General features: G+C 40.2%; 3 protein-coding genes across 3 annotated transcripts; 2 read left to right on the forward strand and 1 right to left on the reverse strand.

Annotated features, from left to right (window-relative positions):
- Window positions 1-64: 64 nt before the first annotated feature.
- On the forward strand, window positions 65-2,318 carry cimap1d (CIMAP1 family member D). The gene is made up of 4 exons (XM_014987992.2): window positions 65-104; window positions 543-653; window positions 1,112-1,225; window positions 1,808-2,318. The coding sequence occupies exons 1-4, from the start codon at window positions 65-67 to the stop codon at window positions 2,296-2,298; spliced, it is 756 nt and encodes a 251-aa protein (XP_014843478.1). The 3' UTR covers window positions 2,299-2,318.
- Window positions 2,319-2,358: 40 nt separating this feature from the next.
- cks2 (CDC28 protein kinase regulatory subunit 2) lies at window positions 2,359-5,156 on the reverse strand. Its single transcript, XM_014987994.2, has 3 exons — window positions 4,973-5,156; window positions 4,508-4,635; window positions 2,359-2,828 (listed from the first exon to the last, which is right to left on the reverse strand). The coding sequence occupies exons 1-3, from the start codon at window positions 5,029-5,031 to the stop codon at window positions 2,785-2,787; spliced, it is 231 nt and encodes a 76-aa protein (XP_014843480.1). The 5' UTR covers window positions 5,032-5,156; the 3' UTR covers window positions 2,359-2,784.
- Window positions 5,157-6,094: 938 nt separating this feature from the next.
- shc2 (SHC (Src homology 2 domain containing) transforming protein 2) lies at window positions 6,095-24,548 on the forward strand. Its single transcript, XM_014987995.2, has 13 exons — window positions 6,095-9,735; window positions 13,915-13,985; window positions 15,880-15,940; window positions 16,072-16,191; window positions 17,205-17,258; window positions 17,447-17,498; window positions 17,659-17,785; window positions 19,407-19,587; window positions 20,195-20,288; window positions 20,649-20,816; window positions 20,913-21,253; window positions 21,360-21,511; window positions 22,336-24,548. Exons 1-12 carry the CDS (start codon window positions 8,986-8,988, stop codon window positions 21,486-21,488), a joined length of 2,148 nt encoding a protein of 715 aa, XP_014843481.2. The 5' UTR covers window positions 6,095-8,985; the 3' UTR covers window positions 21,489-21,511; window positions 22,336-24,548.
- The last annotated feature ends 303 nt before the right edge of the window (window positions 24,549-24,851 follow it).

The following is a 24,851-nucleotide window of genomic DNA, read 5'->3' on the forward strand; positions in this document are numbered from 1 at the left end:
ATGTTGCATGGATATCTTTGTAGTGCTGCAATGCTTTTTTAAATCCTGAAGGACCCTTAGCCCAATGGAGAAAAAATACCCAGCAATTGCAGGGAAAGAGAAAGGTGAGTGCTTGACTGAAATAATAAATCTTAATGCTGTTATTGATTTATCTAGCTTTATAGTGTGTGGGCATATAAACACCATTAGCATTTATAGTGTGTGGGCATATAAACACCATTAGCATTAAATCTTGCGTATATATATATATATATATATATATATATATATATATATATATATATATATATATATATATATATATATATACACTGTCCTGACCTGCCAGGACTCGCTCTGTTTTGAGAAAAAACTGATTGCTCAGGATTTAAGTTGGTCAAGTGGAAAATATCTCCCTTTACAAAGCTACAGTCCACAATAAATTACTACTGGTGGTTTTTATTTGTAGCTGTGTATTTAAACATTTGTGTTGTGAATGCAATAGAGTATATGGATTACGTGAGATTGCGTATGAGCAAATTCATCAGACACCTTGTGTCCAGGACCAGGACCTGGGCGCTATGGACTGCCTCCTACCATTGGGTTTGTTGGCCACGACTTCACAAAACCAACCAGCCCGGCCTACTCTTTCCACGGCAGGATGAGTAATAACAGTGAGTGGCATTGGGATTACAGATGCAGTATGTCACAAAACGTTTCCACATGTTCCAACCAGAAACCAAAACGATTTTGGTTTTCAAAAATTTTCATCCAAATGAAAAGAAAAGGAAAGAAAACAAAAAGGTATAATGCTGTGGAGATGCTTTTATTTTCTTCCCACTGTCACACTACATACAGTCAGATTGAGCTGGGTTCAAAAATGATCTGGTCAGATATTGGTAAAAAAGAAAAAAAATAAGTGAAAACATCTGAGTTAATATCAAAATGCTTCTTCGTGTATTTATATTGAAACACCAACTCAAAAAGTGATTTCATCTTCCCAAGAGTTATCCTTCACACCAGGTTGTACTCCATTGTGTGGTGTAGTAATGGCTCTGTACCCCTAGGGGGAGACAGAACTTCATAGTTCTCTATCTAAGCACGTCTGAAGGTTTTTACTTTATTATTGCAGTGCTTTCTCTCGACTCCAGTCCAGGGCCTCTGTATCATGTTGATGCAAAAATCACTCGCTTTGGAAAGGATGGCACACCTGCATATTCAATGTTGAGTAGAATGAAAACGCAGAGTAAGTTTTCTCTCACTCTTTCTGGATGGATGTTAACTCTTCATACATTTTATTCATCTATATTTGCTTTGGATCTTTCCAGAAACTAAGTTTCATTTGTTGCCTCTGAACTATATGAGCTACACTCTAGGCCTGTCACGATAACAAATTTTGATAGTCCCAGAACTTATTGCAATAAACAAAAATACTGTTGTTTTGAGACCATTTTCAAGTAATATAATAGTAATTATGGCACAAAAACGCAAGAACACATGTTCAAGGATCAATATCATTTAAAGACTGGAAGTGGAAGACATTTTAATTATCCAAAATAAGTAAAGAAAACAATACAAACAAATTACAAAGTCTCTGTAAACAAGATTACTTAAAAAAAAAGAAAAAAAAAGGCTAGTTGAGACCAAAACACCAAACTGACGATCATTCGGTCTTTTGTAAAAAGAGAAAAAGCGACACATCAAGCAAATGAAAATCAGTGTTTCTTATAACTGATTATGCGATTAATTGATTTAATGTTTATTGTGACAGGCCTACTACGCTCCACCTTTATTATTGTGTATTTATATCTTCCTGTTCTCTGATCAGTAGAAGAGTTATTCAGCACACCTGGACCAGGTACATACAGACCTGAGAAAGCTCCACCCAGCAACCTGCAGCGCAGACCGCCCTCCTACACGATGGGCCGTCGCACCCGCTACCGCACCGTGGACCCGGTCCCGGCTCCCAACAAGTACAGCCTGCCTCCACTCCTGGGCTCTCACATCCCAAACAAGAGAGCCAGCGCAAGTTACACCATGTCGGGTACTTTCAGCACCGGGGGACCATCTGAGGATTTAGCCAAGACTCCCGGACCCTGCCGATACAACAGTACGGACCCTAGTGTGTATCGGCCGCGGCAGCCTGCGTTCTCCATGTTGGGACGTCACGACGTACCCAAAGACAAGACCAAAAAGCCCGGTCCAGGGACGTATAACCCCGAGAACGTCACGGCTCACAAGACCAGAGCACCAGCATACTCCATGGGCGTCAGACACTCAGAATTTGTCACGCCACTAGTGGTCGGGTTTTCTGACTAACATAGGGTCAAATAAACAAGTCTGGAATTTGAAAACAACAACAAAAAACGCAACAACATATTGCATTTAACATTTTATTTTGTTCTTTAAGTAACGAGGTACTTGTTCGCAACATTTTAAACATTTAATAACAACGATTTTACATAACGCAAACAAAAGTTTAACAGGAAAAACTCCTATAGTCACTCAGTACATAAATGCATCTCGAAGAACAAGGAAAGACATTAAAAAAATATGTTTAAAGTGTACAACTGACAAGTAAACATTCCCCTTCATATTGTAGCATATACAAGGTTTTTATTCACAGTGAACACAAGCAGCTTGCCTCTCAATACAAGCAAAAAAAAAAAAAAAATGTTGGAATTCTGAAAGGAAAATGTAAAGTTTTCTACACAAATCATTAGAACATTTTTAGAGATTTATATGTAGAAGAGAAGTGCAGCTCGATGATGCAAAGGAGCTTTACAGCTTGAATATCGTTCCCATTCATTCCTTGGGAAGAGGCCTTCTGAAAAGGAGTATGTGTGGTTCTGCACAGTCAAAGCAAGAGAAGACAAATCAGATTACATAGAAGATAAAATAAGAACAGACTTGTGTGGTTTTGCTTTTGCATAATTAGCAACACACGCTCATTCTGTTCACAAGGAGTGATACAAAACAGAGGATTTAACTGTGAACAATGAAGAAGAAGAAAAAAAAAAAACACAGCCAAGCAGAAAAGTGTCCGAAAGCCTATAAAAGACTCAATAAAATAATTTTTAGCAGTTATATATATATATACTTTTTTTTAAGAATGAAAAAACATACTCTTTAAAATAAAAATTATATTAATAATAATCAATTTCAGTTTTCAGAACATCGTGGACATTAAATTCTTGTAGTTAGATAAATCACGAACTAATAAGCACTGAAGTTAGTTTCCAGTTCCTGGTAAAGGACTTCTGTGTCAATGTGTTATGATTTCTTAACTTATTAAATTCACTTCCATTTCAAAAATATATTTCCATTTTACCACTAACTCTATAAGGCGGTTTTTGAGCCATGATAAATTTATCCTTTTTTGAAGATTTTAAAAACGAGCTGCATATGTAATCTCACCATGTTTAGATTAGGAACCCAAGATTGAAAGTTGTCTTGAGGCCATAAAATCAGTGAAACAGACCCATGTTTATGGCTGTGGATCAATGTTTGGGTTATCAGATAGAATCTAGAAAACCAAAAATAGTAACTGTAAAAAAAAAAGTTCAAATCAAATTGTGATGTGGCAAAACAAAGACAGAATTGCCTTTACTTATAAATTGTTGAAGAAAAAGGACATAAGTTGTAGACATTTAGGCTTGGACTGGATAAATAACCATGTCAAAGATTTTTTCATACTTTATTAGTTCTGGAAGTCTTTTTTTTTAATGTAGCACTTCGTCATGACTGTGTAAAACATTGTAAATCATAAAATTTTATTTGTAGTGTGATTTTGCCCTCAAGTACATAAAAGCCAAGTCCTGCCTAATACGATAAGAGACATCCAGTAGTGAGTAGTTTATTCTGATCTACAGAGTAAACTAAACTGATGGAAATAAGAAATGTTTCCAATCAGTAAATCCCTTCATGTTCTGGAAAGGTAACAAGAATCAAAGAGTATAATGTATCTAATTTTCAGCCCTAAACTTTCAACTAGCAATTCACACATTCTTGTTTCAAAGAATAATTCTTCCTTAATTTTGAGTAAAAACAACAACAAAAAGCCCTCCCAAAACTTTCTTATACATTTTTAAAGTGGGCAAAATATTTTTATTTATTTATTTTTTTGTCACTTCTTTGCATATTGTCTTTAGGAAAAAAACCTGATATCAAATGAAGCTGGTCAGAGCTCAAAGAAATTCAGAAAACAGTAACATCCAGGAAAAGCCTCAACAGTCCATACAGACTTCAATCTTTGCTAAAGACAAAACAGTACATCAGCACATAATAGAGCACTGAATACCTTCTGTCTTTGTGAAATGATAGGTTGAATGTTACATTTTAATTTGATTAAAATTATCATAATACAATCTCAGGTTTGCTCAGAAATTTATTTAAGAAAATTCCAGTTTATATGTTTTTATATATGCGACTGTAAAAATTTAGAACACTTATTCGAGCAACAAGTAAGTTCTTCAGAGCAGATTTTACATTATTCAGAAATCTGTCCTTTGGATCCTTGGTTACTGACCTGGTTTGTGAATCATGTAGTGGATCCAGCCCTGGCTCTGCTGCACCCCCAGTCCTCTCCACTCTTCTTCTGTCATCAGATGGGACGAGGGAACCAGTTTAGACAGCTGCTTCGGAAGCACAACATGCCTGTAAGGAGGTTAATATGATCACATTTCTAATAATCTGCCACGTTCAAAGACGTATTTAAATATTAATGAGATCAAGGTTAGCATAAGCCTGTTAGCATGGTTAACAGTTAGCCGGATGATGTTTTGATTCTACAGGTCAACTGTAATTTAATACCGATATATTTATAATAGTCACTTAACTCATCTCTACGCACAAAAATGTTGCAATAAAAAATAAGCTGGCAGTATATTTTAAGTTATACGACGAGCCACAAAGCTAGAAAATTGAGAAGTCATGATCTTATGTTAACGTTAGCACATAAAAACCAGCATAGAAAACTTGAACAATGCAGTACCTGTACTCAAACTCCTCATCGTTGTACTTGTCAGAATAGAAAATTTGTTTCTTGGACATCTTATCTCAGTTATAATCCTGTTTCCGAGTGAATAAACTGGCTTGCGTTAGTTACGAGCGTAACAACCTGCTGTCATCTGCCGCTGTTTTCCAACGACAATTCAAATCCCGACCGTTACCCGCTTCCTCCTGATTGGCCAGACGGCAGCTCGCGGACTCAGAGTGATCGTCTAGCTGTGAAAAGATGAGCCACTCATTCGTAAAACCAAGAGCCAGGATATAAATTGAAATAAGTGATATTTTTCTTCCAGAAGTATGAGCTTTTCTGATTTCTTCTGTTTTTCTTTTAAATAGTATATTTTTTCCTAAACTTATGTTTAGTTCGAAAACTGGCTCACGTGGTGGGACTTGAGTAAGCATAAACTATTGAAGAGCTCTTCAGTGTCTCTCTATCTCTGCGTTGCATGACTTAAGGACAAACGGTCCATAAACTCGTAAACAAGAACGACAAGCAACCTGTACGCGCACCTTTCGCAATGATGTATAAAATATATAATTTCTACCTTGTCCAAAAAAAGCAAAGCAGACATGTAAAGACTGACGACGAACCAAAGGTTGAGTGAAGTTCAAAAATGATGTGTGTATGTGAACTAGGTCCTTATATCCTTGTGGGGACCTAGTTCTGTTTACAATGTGGGGTTATGAGAACTTCTGCTCCTCATTGGGAAAATGTCTTGATCCCTATGAGGGGGAAATGCTGTTTTTGGGTTAGGGATTAGGTTTATGGCAAAGGTGAATTGACTACTGGTTAGGTGTGCGTGTGTGTGAATGTAAATGACTGAATTCTTTGTAAAACGTCTTTGAGGGCGCTGAAAGGCGCTGTACAAGTTTGATGTCATTTCATTTCCTATTGTCAAAACAATGACTGCAACATTGTTAATGACATCTGATTATTGGATTTAATTTGAATAAAAAAATGAAAATTTTCTCACTATCTGTGTTAGTGTAGGCTTTCTTTTTTTTCTTGGAAAGAGAGAACAAAACATACCGAGAAATACTTGCTGTTGCTGCATCAGTCAACATACATCGATTACACCTGGTTTATCAGTAACTTTATGACTCAGCAGCAAACAAAAAATAAGTGGTTATTTACGGAAAGGCACGCTGGTTTTATATTTTACCTGTTATCCATTACAAAAATAAGTTGTTCTTACTTTTATTCGTTGTTCTGCAGAACTTGGAGGCTGAAGAACACGTTGTATCAGATGCTTTCAGCTAGAAGTCGCCAGAAATTAGGAGACCTTGATCTTTTTTTCATTCTGAGGTAAATATTTTAAATCCTGATATCATTCTGAATTATTTCCTGCTATTTAGAGTGCTGTGAAAAGCATCTGTTCCCTTACAGATTTATTTTGCTTATTTAAACACTTTTAAGTCTCATATGCCAGTAGATAAATTTTAATATCAGACAATGTTAACCTGAGATAATAGATGACACAGTATTCAAATTATGACTCCATTCGTTGAGAGAAAATGACAACAACTTGGCCCTACAAATCAGTAAATGCCACCAAAAATGTAATAATTGATTGTGCAGCCCTTGAAGGCAACAGCTGTCTTCATGACAGCCACCCACAGTCTGCTTTTTTTTCTTTTTTTTTTCCACAATTCTTAGCAGAATTGGTTTAATTCAACCACAGGAAAGCCATTCCAAGCATAAACAATCTGCTTAATGTCATAACACAGCTTCTCAATTCGATTTAAATCAAGACTGTGACTGGGTCAGTTCAAAACTTTCAGTTGTTTTAAGTGTTTTAGAGAAACTTGCTGGTGTGCTACAGATCATTGTCCTGCTTAATAATCTGAGTGCTCTTGAGGTCACAAATTGATGACTGGAAATTGTCCCTAAGGATTTTCAGCTCTACAAATTGATGATTCTATTAATTTTGACAAGTAGCCTGAAGAAGCGAAGTACTCCAAGACCATCAAACTACAACCACCATGTTTTATTATAGGTATGGACATTATTTTCCTGAAATGCTTTTTCATTTGTATATATTGGGATTAATTATGGACCTGTGTGACCTGGTCATGGTCACAACACTCCTTAGGAGAAGTAAGTTGTAATGTTATTCTCTCATCAAAACATACCCATAGCGTTGCTTTATTCTTTCAAGCATGTTAGAGAAATCCTTTAATCTCCCTGGCAACCATTCGGGGTGCATTAACGCTTGATCTCACCAAGCACCGCATCCCTCCCCGTGTTTCCCTCATAGAGCTCCTCCAGACTAGTGGCAGCAGCAATTAGCAAACATCTGGTGGAACTGCATATCTATTGAGCTCATCATATGACCTACATCCCGGTGCAATGCTCTCAAGGACATTGTCAAAGGCTTAATGGAGCAACATTGTTGTGATCAGGTGCTGAAGGCGGAGTGACAAAAAGAGCAGGAGCCTCTTAAAAAGACAGAGGTCCAAAGTGCAATGCATTCAATTGCAAAGTCAGATTTATTTTAAGTCATATTTGATGCAGCATATCAACTGACAGGCAATGTAACACTTATCAACTTGGTAAAATGTGCTCTGACATTAGATATTAATATTACACATGTCACCAGCTGCATCATTTTGGCAACAAATCAAACTCCGCTATATTTGGAACAGTACCGTCATGCAGAAGCAACTTCCCTCAGCTAGAGAGTCCACCAGGGTTAGAAGTTGAAATTTCCCTCAACCAACCAAACTACAAAATATCTGATTCCATTTTAAGGAAGCTAGAAGATCCCAACAATCCCAACACACACACTAGAGGAGCCCCAGATGTTCTTTGGCCGTCCCTTGACTATTCATAATGTTATGGTTAATTGAGTAAACCCCCACTCAATATGAGAGAGTAGAAAAGCGAGTAGAAATGGCAGGGAATTAGTGAAACACACAGGGGAAGGTGCAAGTAAAGAGCTAAAAGGGTCACGCCGAGATGCCTGGTTGCTCCCCTGAGAGGTGGATGAGAGGGTCGAGGAAAAGACAATCCAAGCAAATGGAAAAGATTGGATGTTGTCAGATGGGTCGTCCTTTAAGATGGTGACTCCATTGTTCCTTTTGTTAGGTGCTTCTGGATAGCTTGGGTGAAATGAGATCATGTTGACTCACAAAATTCACTTCAACTAATTGGTTTAGTCTTGTTCCCATGTCTCTACTATACATTCATGGATTAATTTTTACTTTATTATAGTACCATCATATTTTCTGTTGCGTATTTGTTGGGCCTTTGCTTCAATATTCAGTCTACTTGTTATTGATTTATGTAAAAAAAAAGAAAAGAAAAAAAAAAGAAAAACATCTCATTGATTGCAGGTTAACACACTGAGCAACAGTATTGATTTCCACCTTCTTTTACGCCAGCATCGGAACAGTAAGACTTTTTATTATTGTCATCTAATTAGCAGCAACATAAACCCATTAATAATTAGAAATTCATTGCTCTCTCTGGGTGCGTGCGGGGATTTTGCTTTCGAGTAACCCAAAATGGAGCAATTTGCAGACTGTAGCTTCACGCAGAGCTGCAGGTGATCTGCAGAATGTGTGCTTGTGTCTCGGAGGAGGGCGGTTAAAAGCATGTGTGTTTCAGCAAATACTGTCTGGGAGCAGCTGGGCAGGGCAGGACTCACAGGCCAATGACATCATCCACGAAGAAGGAGAGACAGTGGTAAGCGCACGAGCCATCTCTCCTCGGGCAGTATGAGGAAGCCGGCCCGCTCAGAGCAGGAGGCGGAGAGCAGCAGCAACAGCAGCAGCAGCATGAGAGCGGGACAGTGTCTGAGTGGCGGAGGTGCACACAGCGCTGAGCTGACTTTGACAAGGATATAGGACGCGGACTGGGGATTTTTTTCTTCTTTTGTTTTCCTCTCCTCTTTCATTACTCCATCCCTCCCCCCTCCCCTCTCCCCTCTCTCCTCCATCCTCTGAAAGTTATCCCCTCTCTCTGAGCTCCTGCTTCAGGCGGCTCCTCCGGGCATGCTCCTTAAGCCAAAGTATGACCGCTTTCGCAACGAGTCTGTAACCTCCTCTGACGACCTGATGCAGAGCTTAGCCATGAGCAGCAAAGTCGTGGCCACACCGGTGGTCTCCTCCTCCGCACAGAGTCTCCCCCTGCCTCCTTTGCCTCCCCTGGATCCCAGTGCCAGGTCCTCCTCCTCGGTGGGGGCCGCAGCCCTGGCAGACTCCCCCTGCCTGGATGGGGAGCAGGAGGCCACCACAACCTTCTGCATGCTCATCCCCAAGATGCCCCAGTGGAAGTTCTCCAACTCCTTGCTCAGCAGAAGCCCATCCAGCTCCAGCTCTAGCAAGGACTCAACCAAGACAGCTTCTTCCCAGGCCTCGTCTTCATCACTGTCAAACAGGACCAGTGGGGCGAGCCCAGCCAGCGGCCCCGTGGCCAGCCTCGCGGCCGTACTTAACTCCTGTGACCCTGTCTGTGTCACCCCCTGTTCCCTGCAGGCCATCCGAGGGCAGCGGGCCGTAGCGCAAGTTGCAGCCTCTGGAGGTCCAGCAGGGCATGGATTCGGGGTCGCAGCAGAGGTCATGGTGAGCCCCGGTGTCTCCAGCGGCTCCAGGTCAGGGATGAACCGCAGGACAAGGGTGGAGGGGATGTGGCTGGGGGGAGAAGAGCTCCACACCAAGGGCAGCTTCATCCACAAGCCGTCTCAGGGTTGGCTGCACCCAGACAAGAAAATTGTGGGACAAGGAGCTTCTTACATTGTCAGGGTAAGTACATTTAAAAAGAGGATAATTAGTTAACTGTTATCCCCAGTGATGCGCTAATCTGTTTTTACTTGACAGATGCAGACTGATTTCCCATTTATGCACCAAAACTTACATCTCTAACTATTACCCTATGATTTATGTATAGATCAGAAATGTTTGGAGTTTTTAGTTGTGAAGTATTTAATATATATCTTTTTTTTTTTTAATCTGAATTTTTAGTATTTCTCTTGCTTATTAAGATAAAATTTGATAATTCTGATGCAAAATAAGTGATGCATTTGTAATTAAAGACTCCCATAGGAAGAAGAGAATATCAAGGCTGCATTTTTTTTAATTCACATTCATCCAAATGTGAATGTGGAAAAAAAAAAAAAAAAAACAAACCAAAGCATCTCAACAGCAGGCAGTTTGTTATGCAGCTCATGTGGCAGTGCCGAGGGAATACATAATTTCATCCAGATAGACGACTTGGTGCTGCTGGTTAAGGGTCTGTATCATGCTGCACTGAGGGTTTCAGGATAGACGGAAAAAAAACCGCCATAAAATTATGTCTCCTGACTGCGGAGGCTATTGTTGCTCAGCTGCACTTTTAAATAAATAAGGCTTTGTGTCACACTGTATTTAAAACAAAAACTGTTTATGGAGCATGTAATCTGCCTGATTGTGAGCTCTGAGTGTGGGAGTGGTTCTCTTTGTGTGGATTTGAGCCTGTTTGCTTTTATCTATGAAGCGAATAGACTGATTTTATGCATCAATTTGATCTGTTGCTTCTCATAATCGTGACTATGAATATGATATACTGTTGTTTGTTTAGTTAGGGGAGGATAAGGGCAACCTTTACAAATTAAAGAACTTTGTTGTTGTTGTTTTTTTTATAAATAATAAATAAAATCAGGGTAGATAAAGTAATCATTAGATGGGAAATCTGATCAATCCGAGCGATCTGAATCCTTACGCGTCTTGTTTATCGTTCGTCTCCCCACGGCGTCCTCCTTGATGACACTTCACCTCTGCTCCCCCCCTCCCCCCCTCCTCCTCCTCCTCCTCCTCCTCCTCCTCCTACTCAAACTTAATGGCACGGCTCTTGATTACTGCAGTCTGGGGGCCCCGAGTGCGATTTCTAATGACATTACACGAGCGCCATTCATTCCCATATTCAATTACGTTTAATCACAGTCATTTGCATCATGTGACGAGGACGCGGCAGTTGGATCAGTAGCGGAAGAGGTCGGAATGTTTCGCAAAAGTGCTTTCTCGTCACTGAGCTCTGCTTTCCGAGCTTGGCGTCGCGGGCTCTTCTTGTCTCTGATCGATGTCTCTGTTAACGATCCGAATGTGTTTCTAGGAGTCCGGCGTTGTAGGCGTGGCAACAGTCGTCAGAGACGACCTGTAAGAGGGCAGTTTGGAAAATAACAGGATTGCTGTGCTCCTGTATGAGCAGTGCAGCGGCAAATCCATGCAGGGAGGAGCGTTTCACTGCATGTATTAGTGTCAGGGGGACAGTGAATTGGTGCTGCACTGTAATCATTCCAGTGAGCACCTCTCTCTCTCTCTCTCTCTCTCTCTCTCTCTCTCTCTCTCTATTTGAGTTTGCACATATAGTCAGTCATTCACAGACTTCCAGTCCTCTTCATGGCAGACATATGGATTTCTTAGTCGTGTTTATATCTTCCCGGTGTCCACAAAGACATGTCATGTGTTGTGTCTCCCCTAGTCTGCTACCTCTGTTAGCCAGAGCACTGCCGCAGCCATTAAAACAAGCACTGCAGCTGCCACAGCAGGTGTTATGATTACACATATTAATCTCTTTGTACTCTGCTTCATTGCAGTTTTTATTAACAGTCATCTTATGCATATTGATCTTCTTTAATGTGACTTGTTAAGTTTCCAAAAAAAAAAAAAAAAAAAAAGACATTTTACTCTCACGCAGAAGATGCATGGCACTCACTGACTGAGCTCTAAAAGGAGAATGAGTTTGGTGTTTTTTGTCCGTTTAGCCGTCATGCAACATCTGTTGTGATCCTTGCCTCCAGATACGAAATTGTGACTCCCCGACATGACAAACAACCCAGCTGCCAGAATTTATCTCAAAGAGAGAGGCTTCCACAACAGAGTTTGAGAAGAGGATACCAGTTTTATTAAATTTGTAAGGAATGTTTCTTGAGAACCTGGTATCTCTAGTCATGGGATGTATATGTCAGAGCTTTAGCCTGGACGAACAACATCCCGATGATGAGAAAGGATGGAGGTTGTGAGCGTGGGGGACGTTGCATCAGCAGATGAAATGGAAAAGGAAAAAAAAAGGGACAAATTTCTTGATGGAAGACTTCCCTCAAGCCTAAATCTGGTTAGAAAGCTTATTAAGCTCATTTAGACTCAGAGGTCCTCTATCTGGCTCCTAATCTCTGCTGCGTGGTTGCTTCTTGCAAAGAGCTATCCTCCAAATACGCTGCCTTGTAAAATGTTCCTACCCTTTGAACTTTTCCGCATCTTGTCGTGTCGCATCCACAAACTTTAGTGCATGTTGTTGGGATTTTATGTCTTAAAACACAGTGAAATGAAAAGGACAGTTTTCAAGCTGTTGCTCTGATTCTGTTTATGGCCTTTTCTCAGTCCCAAACCTTTTGCTGCCTCTAACAGACTTTTCTTCAATGACTACCATCTCTTGTATTTTTTATTTTTTTTACTGACCACCGTGTTCCACTGTGTTTACTTGCAAGTTTCTCTCCACGCCTTGCATTTGGTCAAAAGTTCAATCATGGATATCATAAGACCAGATAGTCTTCTTGCAAATGCTTGTTGAGTCTCCTTTATGCCTTGTAACAAACTACAATTTGCACAACTAACAGCTTCAGTAATAATGTTACTGAAGAGTTATGGAGCCTTGTCCTGTTGACAGATTCTCCCTTCTGGTTTCTGGATCTCTGCAGCTCCTCCAGAGTTACTATGGGCCTCTTGGCTGCTTCTCTGATCAAGTCTCTCCTGGCACAGCCTATAAACCTTAGGTGGACACTGGACAGCCTTTTCTTGGTTCGTAGTTGTGCCATACTCTTTCTATCTATGTATGGGGTACTGTGCTTTGTAAGATATATGAAGTTTAAGTTATTGTTTAATAGCCGAAGCTTCCTACTCGTTTACTGATCTGTCTGCTGTCTTCCCTGATCTTCATGATGCTGTTTGTTCATTAATCTTCTCTAACAAAACAGTTGGATTTGTGCTGAGATCAAATTGAACTCTTATTTGACTATTTAACTGAAGTACAGGGGTATGAATGCAAATGCATGCCACATTTTTCAGATTTTTATCCTTTAAATACATTTGAAAACAATGCTTTTCTTTCCTCTCTATGCAATGAATATACGGATAACAATAATTATATTGTATTGAAGTTTGGGTCTATAACTTCAGAAAGTGTGAAAATCTTTTCAAGGCAATGTATGAAACTAAAAATGTCATGGAGCCTTCTGTAACGTTTATCCCATTTGCTCGACAAACTGAAAAGCATCACTTTTGAGAGCGCTTCTCATAAGAAGTGTTAACAGTGTTAAAAACTGCTCAGCACTAAACTAACCAAACAGAAGACAACAGATGAGAGTTTTTAGGATGTAAACTTTGTGACACTTCATTACACCGATTCTATTATTCGTTTGTAGCAGGAACAATCAACCAGATATTGAGAAGTGTTCCTGGAGATGATTTTGCCCTATTAATCGTAGCAGACAGAAATATCCCGGATTTTATTCTATGACAGTTTTTTTTTTTTTTTTCTCACATCGATGCAGACAAGACGACATTCTCACGTGAAGCGCCTGCAGGATCAAACACCCTCACACATAATCGTGCCCCCCCCCCGAGGCTTCAGAAGCTGCAGCTTGTACGCAATCTGGAGCTCAGTGATGCTAATCTAGTCAAGGTGCCATTAGCACCTTGATTTGACAGCCATTAGTGCAACCCTGTGCTAGACGGTTGCTTTCATGGTTAGTCTGTGGATGTAACATAAAATATAAATGGGAATTATCACGTTTAACAATGGAAGATATAATAGTCCAAAAAGAATAGTGCGTCAGAAAAAAAACCAAACATTTGTACTTTAAGTGCAGAACAGGCTCAGAATCAGAATAAAAATATGTCTCCATGCATACTGCAGAGCCCCGTCTGATCTGATGTTTTCCCCTGTAGTACATGGGTTGCATTGAGGTGCTGAAGTCAATGCGCTCCCTGGACTTCAACACACGGACTCAGGTGACAAGGTAAGTCAGCATCCGTCTTTACCGGCTGTGGTGAGTCAGGAGAATTTGATCCAATAAGCATAGTGTTTATTTACATGTCCATATTAATAAAGTGCTTGTATATCTAGGCGATTGTTTAAATCAAAAATGCTTAATTAAATGAATTAATTTGATTAGTAATTGGTGGATCGGCAGATTTTTTTTTTTTTTTTTTTTCTTATAAATGCATCAAAGATGGTTCCAATTCCTTCAGTTCAGACTTGAAACTCTTGGCAAGCGAGTTTCTTTTTGTTTGTCCTTTTTGTTTCCCTGCGCTGCATGTGATGTTGTTGTCATCCTCAACCTAAAAGAAGCGGCCCACTCCTCTTCCCTCCTCCTCCTCTCTGTCTCTCCTCCCCTCCGCCTCTCACCCTCCTATCTCTCCTCTACAATCGATCATCAGTAATCTGAGCCTACCATGCTTCCAAAGCTTAAGTGCAGGGGGGAAAGAAGGAGGATGCAGCAGAGATGGAGTGATAGAGGAGGGGATCTATAATTGATGATGTTTGCTAATGACAGTGGAAAGCTGCAGTGGTCTCTGTGAATGCACCCTGTTGGGTAATGTGTTTGGCTGCAAGTTCTTGAGAGGGAGGAGGTTACGGGTGTGCAAAACAAAACAGCAAAAGAAAAACAAAGGGATGAACCCTGCTGAGGCTGTTCTGGCTGCTTATGGTTTGGACATATTTTCTTTTTCTTTTTGCTCCCTCTAAATTTGATTTGGTTGTTCAGATAAATTCAGGTAATTTTATTTATTTATTTTTTTACCCCTTTGTCAAAGTTAGTGAACATGACGACGACGGAAGAAACCAGACAGGGATACATTAGGGTTAGGTTTTAGAACGGTTATATTTGCCCAGGTAAACTCTAAACTTAAATCCAAATGAAAATTTGTGGCAAGACTTTAAAATTGATCGCTACAGACCCTGTCCGTTCGATATGACTGAGCTTGAAAAATACTAAGAAATCTAGGGGAGAAAAGGTCTAAATAGGCAAATTTGGTATTGATCAGTTTTCAAAACAACTGCAACAACTTCATGAAATAAAAAAATAAAAAAGTTGAGCTCCTAATGGGGAACACAGGTTGGTAATGAGTCTCAGCATTTAGATACCAGGACTAACAGGGAAAGTCCAGCACTGCAGACAATAACAACAACAACTTCTCTCTTCTCCTCCTCCTGCCCCTCCGCCTCCCTCTGCTTTCATCAGCATGAGTCATTTGAACGTGATGGTGTTTTTCAAAAATCCCTGAGAAGACCTTTACCCGAGACAAGGCCCAGGACGCTTGCTTTTTAAATATTTATGAGCTACTCGATAGGGCTAGCCGGGCCTGTTGATTTCTGTCCCTGCCGTCCCATGGCGGACGAATAGCGAGCTACTAGCCTCAAGTCTACATTATTCTTCACCCCCACCACCAGAGACACACAGAGAAATAAGGCTTTCAGTAGCCATTAGGCCACCATTCCCACAGGTTGCAGCTGTTTCACTGCAGAGTTAGAGCAATCCTGGAGAGAGAGAGAGAGAGAGAGGGGGGGGGGGGCTTTGTGCAAAACACATGTAAACACAACAAGCATTGTATTTTTCTCACCCCATCACACTGTGATTATTTTTTCTGTAATTTAGCAGAGAATCTCAGCTTTCACATAACATTTTGTAGAAAGGTTTATGAACAACAGACCAGATAGAAAACAGTTGTTCGCCACTGAATTGTAACAGATTTGGGACACGGCACATCTGACTAAAATCTGCCCTAATTTTTCCCAATTTCTTGTAATTCAATAAAGGACTCTAGTTTACTTCAGAAGACTTGTTTATGACAAGTGGCCAAATATCTTTTTCATTCGTGTGACCAGCACCCTCTCCACATTTTCTTAATCAGGGAAGCCATCAACAGGCTTTGTGAGGCAGTGCCTGGTGGAAAGGGGGCTTGGAGGAAAAAGGTCAGTAGCAATATTTCACCATGAATCTTTACTTATGCTTACGATAAATATTATTTTACCAAAAACATATATGGTTTTAATTAACTCAGCTAACATCTGTATGTGGTTGCATTCATTTTTCTTTCATTTAGACCCTAAACAAAGCTCTGCAGTCAGTCATGGGAAAGAGTAACCTGCGATTTGCAGGCATGAACATCGCTCTCAACATTTCTGTAGATGGCCTTGGACTTCTCGTCCCAACCACACGACAGGTGAAATGATCTACTGCTAAAACCTGAAAGACTAAATTAGACAGCTCTCCTTATTTAGTGTTGGTGCCCTTCAAGATCTGTAGTAGTGTGAAGGTCTTTGAAATCCAACTGCACAGAGCTCTCACTCATCTGGACAGCAAAAACACTCATCCAGAAACCGATGTATAGCACAACCATTCTCTAGAGACAAATAGATAAACTTTACTTGTTCTGCTCGAACAAGTAAAGTGGGTCAAACAAACTCTTATCACAATGAGGACCAGAGTGTCTCAAGGCCGTGCAAATCATCGCTTTTCACACTGTTAACACCCAAGCCTGCATCAAAACATGATCTTGTTCATGTGTAAAGGGAAGAAGACAAACACCTAGAGGGCTGATGCAAAGACAACATTTGTAACATGGACAAAAAGACGTTAGGAGTCTACAATTTCTACAGCCCGAGCATGCACCCCCCTAGCAACCACAAGAATGCGGTGGAAAGACTGTATTGCATTAAATCCTTCTAAATCCAAGAATAAAACTGGAACCCTGCACTTTCTGGAGAAAGTGAAACAAATATCCCTCCTGGCCAGCATTCTCACAACATTCCACAAAGCTGTTGTTGAGAGTGTGTTGACTTACTACTTCGTTCTTAGCTTGGTACTTCAGCTGCAACGTGGAGTATGAAGACAGTGGGTAGTGAGGGAAGCTGAGGAGGACATTGAAGGTTTTCCTAACATTTATCCCAGATCTGTACGAGGGCAGCTGCAGAAACAGAGCTCTGACTCCTTACTTGGGCTTTATCTGACAACTTCTGTGGTCAGATAATTATTTCATATCTTTATCTATTTGTATACCATAGGACAAAAATCAGTCAATCAATTTAATTAACTGACTGAGTGACTTTTGGTCCTGCTGGATCATTGATTCCCAATCAAGTTCTTAATTTTGTAAAAGCATATTTGACTGTACATGTCTTTAGATTGCATTAAATGGTCTCATGCCATTCATTTTCACACATGTGTATCTTGCAGGTGATTGCACACCATCCCATGCAGTCCATCTCATTTGCCTCTGGAGGAGACACAGTGAGTGTGGCATTTTTAACCCCCAGACTCTCCATGCCTGCTGTTTGGAATTTACATTTTCATCTTAACATATATCAATTATATTTTACTGGTTTCCAATCTTGTGGCCCGAAAATCAGTTAGTTTACTTAAGAACCTCTGATTTACGTTTGGTCTAATAATTGGACTTTCCATTTTCTTTGCTGCAGGACACACCAGACTATGTTGCATATGTAGCCAAAGACCCAGTAAATCAAAGAGGTAACGTTTATTTTTCTGTGCACAAAGAGTTTATACTCCTTTAAATTTGCATTTATCAGCATATAAAATATCGGCATTGCATTTTACATATACTGATGATGTGCGTGGGTACTTGATTTTCTGTATGGGTCCATAACCCTTTGGATTTTTTTTTTTACAGCATGTCACATCCTGGAGTGTTCGGATGGCTTAGCCCAGAGTGTCATCAGTACCATTGGCCAGGCTTTTGAGCTGCAGTTCAAACAGTATCTACACAGCCCTCCTAAAACCATGTCATCTGTTGAGAGGTAACACAGTCCTGAAACAACAGCAATACATGAAGTCATAAGTAAACATCAAAAACAAAGAAAAGTGTTAAATCTTAGGCTTTTCAGGCCTTTGTGCTGCCTCATATGTAGAGCATATTGGCGACATTAGAAAACTTGACCTACTGTTAATCTTTTAATACTTTTGTTCTTGTGTTGCTTTCGTGTGTGAAACTTTGAACGCTTGGATATTTTCACACTTTTACCAAGCATCAATTATTGAATGACGCTTTTAGGGCTGAAACGATTCCTCGAATGATTCGAGTACCTCGATTACTAAAATTCCTCGAGGAAAATTTACCTGCCTCGAAGCTTCGTTAATATTAGTTAGCGCACCGTGTTCCGGCCGGGACTTCATTTGCGTTGCGCGGAGCTCTCACTTCCGCCTCTGAGTTGTTGACAAAAGCTAAGTCTCAGCGGCATAAAGTCCAATCTTCAAGATTGGCCCGTGGGGATTTTATTGATTGATGATAATGCCCGACTTTTTATCGTTTTTGGGGAACCAATAAGCATCCTTAAAATGACTGGGGGAATGCCTGGAGTACGGCAGCATTTCTCCTCCGGGGCTGCTGGTTGAAAGCGAACGGCGGGAAGAGCGCTGAGGTGAGCGGATAGACTGAACAGGGCGGGCGGCTGAGTAGCTGATGCTTACCGTGTAAATGTAGCTTTACCGACGAACCGCACAATACATTTCATATCCCGGTCAGAAGAAACGGGTGGCGGAGCGCATCGTACATGGCTGGTAGATGAGTTTCTGAGTGTGACCAGTGAAGGTGTCGTAAATATCCCGTATTGCTTCCCCCGTGTTCGTCCCCCGGTCTAACGGTTCGTCAGTCCGCTGGTCTATTTCCTCCCCTCCATCCATCTTACGTTCGTTCATTCGCCCTCTCCTCCCACTCCAGGCGGCATTTCCCGTATTTTCAAACCCAAAGCGTGACAGGTTAGGTGGCAAGGTGAGTTTAATTAATCTATTAAACTCACTGAAGATGAATACATAAACTAAAAGCTGGATTGTAGACATTTTTTATAAGCATATTTGTGAGCCTGCCTCTTTGTTATTAAATTCAATATAATTTCAGATTTTTCTATAACTTTTCTTCTGGTTAACTTAGAAAGTGAGCTATTATTGTTACAGGTTAGTTTTCTAAACTACAAAAAAGCAACTGTTAGGGATGCTCAAATATGAAAAATTGGAATGATATTGATATCTGATAGTAACACCGGTATTATGCCAGATTTACCAATATTTCATTTTATAATTTTTTTTATCCGATTACTCGATTAATCGTAAGAATAATCGATAGATTACTCGATTACTAAAATATTCGTTTACAACAGCCCTAGACGCTTTTGCAAACACAGGGGAAACTCAAGCTCAGCTTTATCTTCCGTTCCGGTTTCAAATAAACATCCGCCTTCCTGTGACCAGCAGCAAGTCTTCATATTTTTGTAGATCACATTTGGACGTTGCACAACCGTAAACTGAGATTTCCTTTTTCTAATTAATTGTGGCAAGAAGTTGAACTGGAAAGCATTTAGAAAATCTTAGGTTATTCACTGTGACATTTAGCCATGAATTCAGAGAATGCGCATTTGACTTTAGGCCCATCAGGACAGAGGAGCCGGTGTGGGGCGAGGACGAAGATGCATCAGAGCACGATTACTACAACAGCATCCCGGGGAAGGAGCCCCCTGTCGGGGGAGTCGTGGACTCTAGGCTGAGGCCCACCGGGGCCCTGCTGGGTCACATCCACACCCAGCCACAGAGCAAGACAGCAACTCAGGTGAGCATCATGATATCCTGTCAAGTCAAGCTGTGGATTCTAAATGTGCATTTGTGACTCTTTGCTAAGAACAGTGTAGGTGAAGTTCTGTCTTTATACACCTGTAAAGTTGACATGATAACTTATATGTAATATTGATATTTTTCAGCTAAATTTTGACATACTCTTATAGTTTTTATTCAGCTTTAACACTGAAGCTGCCGGGCAGTGACACGGCTGTCTTGCAATCCAATATTTTCACAGATGTTATATAAAGTACGGCTGACCTTCATAATCTGCTATATAATTAAAGTTTATTACCAAAATGCCTTGTTTGACTTAGCATCCCTCAAACCGGTTATGATGTGTTTGTCTGCTGCTTCCCCCACATTAAAACAGAATTACACCACACAAGCTCCCAATATATGCGCTATAATTCATCTTGATATGCCTCCACCATAACTATTAAAGACATGATTGCACAAAAAGAAACTGTGCGCCTCTCGCTATGCTGCCCCGTCCACTGTATGCAGACGTACTATGGGGAATATTTAAATTGTGTGTTTCAGAACTGCATTGAAGGGAGAAGAGGTAACTGTGTGTTTAAAATGTGTTGTTGTGTTGACAGATGGGCGCACAGGCCAGGATAGAGCAGGGATCTTATCCACTCGGCCAACTCTGTTATGAGCTTCACTGGGACACTGAGACGACCTGTGGCTCAGGTGAGACACCTTGTGGCCGAAAGTGGCTATTGCAGTTTCGAAACGACGTACTTGCCCCCGGTTAAAATTCTTCTATGTAGTTCCTCCCCCCTCCCCCCTCCTTTTACACTGTGCTTTATATCATTTATGATAACAGTTTACTATGGTTAAGTTTTTGGATATTTGATGAGATTAGCCTTTTCTACCCTCCTTGATTTTTATATAAAAAGATGTCTGTGTGATTCTTGTATGAAAAAACAACTTAGGTTAATCAACTCTGTTGGAGAGTCAAATTTTAAAACTGTTGTCACTATAATGAGAGTTTATAAAAAATTCTTAAAGTGTTATTTTAATTGGATTTTGTCTCATTTCTTGCATTAGATGGTTACTTGTGTGCTGATGGTCAGCCACCAGGCAGCAAGGACTATGAAGAGCACCAGTATGTAAATACACAAAGTTTGGAAAACCTTGAATCTTTTACACATGGAGCAGATGGACATAAAGGGGCTAGACCACATGACAGTCCCAAAAAGGACCTCTTTGATATGAGTGAGTGTTGAGATTTACTCTAGACACGCCTAAGGAAGTGGAAAAACGGAAGCAGAACAGCTGAACCGAATAACTAAACCTCTTGTGCCTCTGCAGGGCCCTTCGAGGATGCCCTAAAGCTCCACGAGGCATGTGGAGGAGCTGTTGGCTCCGGCGTATTAGTGGGTTCTGGTTCTCAGGTTGGAGGTGTTCGAAACTTAGAGGATCAGTGGCCCAGCCCGCCGAGACGCAGAGCCCCCGTGGCTCCGAACGAGGAGCAACTGCGCAGGGAAACGTGGTACCACAGTCGCATGAGCCGGAGAGACGCAGAGAAACTCCTGGTTCGAGACGGGGACTTCCTGGTCCGTGAGAGCACCACCAACCCTGGCCAGTACGTGCTAACAGGCATGCACTGTGGCCTGCCCAAACACCTGCTGCTAGTGGACCCGGAAGGAGTGGTGAGTCTGTGTCAACTCACACCAGAACAAAATAAAGCAATTTGTCTGTCTTTTTTGACACCAAAATTTTGCTTGCGTAATGCAAAACTTGTTTATCCCCGTACAGGTCCGAACTAAAGACATGTTGTTTGAGAGTATAAGCCACCTCATAGCGTACCACTTGAAGAACGAGCTGCCAATTGTTGCAGCGGAAAGTGAGCTTCATCTCAAGCAAGCTGTCCGGAGGAAACAGTGAACCACCCGGGTTGTTGTGAGATGGTAAGATGCAGCGTGCGTTGATTTTAAAAGTGGAGATCATTATTTGAACGGTTTTACATGCAAATATTAAAAGTTGTTTGCAGCTTGACACTCTAAATGTTTTACCAGTCAGAGCAGTTGTTGCTTTCCATGTGGTAAAATAAATAAAAAGATTACAGATTAAAAATGTAATCATTTCTGTGTTGAAAAAGAAGTTATTACCACTGAAGATTTTTAACAACCACAAACTTTGATAGAAGTTTTAAATGATGGAGCCACACTAAGTCACCTATAATTTTTAAGCTTAAGAAAATAATGCATGTTTTTTTTTAAACTTTACACTGTAGCTTTACACTCAGTCAATTTCAGTGGAGCGTATAGCTGTGATCCAGAAATTTCCGGTTTTGCCTCAGATTCTAAGTGATGCTTAGTTGTGGACATTAATTGTGCCATTCCAATAAATATGCTTTAGTCTAAATATTTTCATTGTGGTTCTAGTTCCTTATCCTGCTGGGCTTGGAAAATTAACCTCTGCTTCAGTCTCAAATCTTTTGCATATTTTGTTTCCCTGATTTTAATTAAAAAAAAAAAAAAAAAAAAAAAAGAAGAAGAAGAAGAAGCAGCTGACAACCAATTATCCTTTTCCCACATCACATTTTGTTGGTATAAAAACTTTTAAAAGACACTGTAGCCACTAAAGGACTATGGAGGTTTCATATCAGTGTGTGTCGTGATATATAAGTTGCAGTTTACGTATATGTTATATTAAATGGAAATATATTTGATTCACACAATACGTTATTCTTCAGTAACCATAATCTGTTTCTCTCCGTCATTTTTCGCAGCTGAATTCGTCTGGACTCTGGGAAACATTTGTCCTAAGAACTGAATAATGATTTTTTCATCCTGAAAGAAGACTTCTACTTTTTTTGCCTTGAACATACTTCCCATGAAAGTGCAGAATCAAGTCAAGCTCCTTCTTTCCTCTGGCTGTCGGGCTAAACCAAATGTTTCATTGTACGTCATAAACTCCTCGACGTGCGGACCAGAATCCAGAATGCCACATCATTTTAAACGTAAAAAAAAAAAAATAAATAAGTGCTTCCAGCAATCCACGACCACATTGTTACCGGACATTCTTTCTGCCAACAATGAACATGACCAGAGGAAAAACCGATTATCTGTCACAGATATAAACTCGAGACGTGTCAGCCTTCAGATTGAGAAGCAAATTTCGTCAAGTATGCAGGAAGTGACTGCAGGTTTGCGTGTCTGAGACGCAACAGACGGCCGTCTCTCTCTCTCTCTCTCTTTGGGATGCAACGACTTGCTATTTCTACATCGGTCTCCAGTGTCCGAGAAGGCACAAAGGACAAACACTGATTCGGTGTACGAGCTGCACACGCTTATGTGCTTTACATTTTGCCACAGTATCAGCAAAAACGTGAAGCTTTTCTACATTTTCATCAATTAACATATGTGGTCTTGTTTGCTGTTTGTAAGGAGCTGATCGCAGTACAATGAACTTTCACGAGCCTGTGACCGAGCAGACTTTACTCTGCGATGAATCCTGAGTCAAAGCTAACGTCCTCATTTCTAACTAACTGTGCAGGTACATCCCAATGAATTGGAATATCATAAATAGTTTAAGTCTGTAATACAATTAAGAGTGAAATTCATATATTCTATAGATACATCATGACACACAGTGGACATCTCCTAAGCATTTATTTATCTTAATCTTATTGATTAATGAGATATGTTTCCAAGAAAAAAATCTAAATATTAAGATTTTTTTTTTTTTACTATTTAATTACAACCAAGACAGAAGCTGGCTGTTCATAAAGTGCTGAAAGTTCATAAAGGGCTGTTCAGCGAAGGTGACACACGGGTGAATGACAGGACGTTGAATATGACTCGTATTCAAGTTGCTCCTGCAACAGAGACACACGAAGCGTCACACTAAAGAGAAAAGGCACTGGACTGTCGCTCAGTGGTCCAAAGTCATCATTTTAGATGAAAGTAGATTTTTTTTATTTTCATTTGAAAGTGTAGGTCCCAGAGTTTGGAGGAAGAGTGAAGGATACACAGCCATCTGCTGGTGTTGGTCCGCCGTGTTCTTTCAAGTTCAAAATCAACGCAGCCATCTGTCTATCAGGGAATTTCAGCGCAATTCATTCTTCCCTCTACTTACAAGAAGTAAGGAGATGCTGATTTCATTTTTCAAGAGAACTTGGCGACTGCCTAATACTGCCAAAAGTACCAATGTCTGCTTTAATGACCTTGGTAACACTTTGCTTAATTGGGCAGACAACTGTCCTTACCTTAACCTCAGACAGAGGTTACTTTTTTGAATTGAATAACTAAATTAAAGTTTTAATTCCATTATTTGTTGAGCGGTACCTGCATGTGTTTTTCCCAGTGCCTTAATAACTACTACACTGGCAGGCATTTGTCTCAGTGTATATAGTGTGCAGTTCTGCACTCATTGCAAAAAGACTACATTTTCTTGTCATGCCAATGAAAAAGATAAACAAGGTTCAGGATAATTAAGCTGTTATATTTGTAAACAGTGATGTAAGCTGCTCCCGTTTTCTGCTAGATAATCACAGCTGTTTTTGTTATCAATCTCTTTTGTGAGATCCTCAGAAAAGATGTCCTTTCCTTTCGCCGACCGCTCTCCTCTGCAGTGATTGGACGTAAAATAGCGATAAGGATGTGCAATCCCTCCGTTTGTCCCGGCTCAGGAAAATTCAGTACTTTGCTGACCATGTTTTGTGTCCACATCTCTGTATTTAAGCTAAACAGGTTTGTGTTGTTTCTTCAGGGCACACCAGGAAGTGGCTCATTACATCTGTGTCACTGTAGTACTTTTGGATTGTATTTTTTTCCTTCTGTGTATCAAGGACAGGTCAATTCTTTTGATGAGAATGTGAATATTTTGTTAATGCTTCCCCCCTGCCCCCTTTTGCTTTCTCAGGAATTTCTCCATTTTTCCCCCCCTTCTTCACTGTTATGTTTAGTCAATAAAATCAATTATGAAAGGGTACAGATAAAATAGTGTGTTGTTAATTGTGACTGCTTAACTTTCTCCATTGACAGAACCTTACCCCCACTTACTAGCATCAGTAAAAATATTATCTATAGGGGAATAGTCAAATATTGCTTTTTATTGTGTCTTGACTTATGGAGACCAAATGCTGGTTTACAAAATATTATTACTGGGAAAATTAACTGGTTCCAAACCACTGACTGTGAAAATCAATTATTTTAATCTACTCAAATAAGACTGTGTTTTTATCACTTTTAAAGAGAAATTATACTACTGAGTTAAAAGATTAATTGTTTTTTCCCCCCTAGT

The sequence above is a fragment of the Poecilia mexicana genome, unplaced genomic scaffold (assembly GCF_051168715.1).
Source record: "Poecilia mexicana isolate PSO_F unplaced genomic scaffold, ASM5116871v1 scaffold_4, whole genome shotgun sequence".
NCBI classification, from domain to species: domain Eukaryota; kingdom Metazoa; phylum Chordata; class Actinopteri; order Cyprinodontiformes; family Poeciliidae; genus Poecilia; species Poecilia mexicana.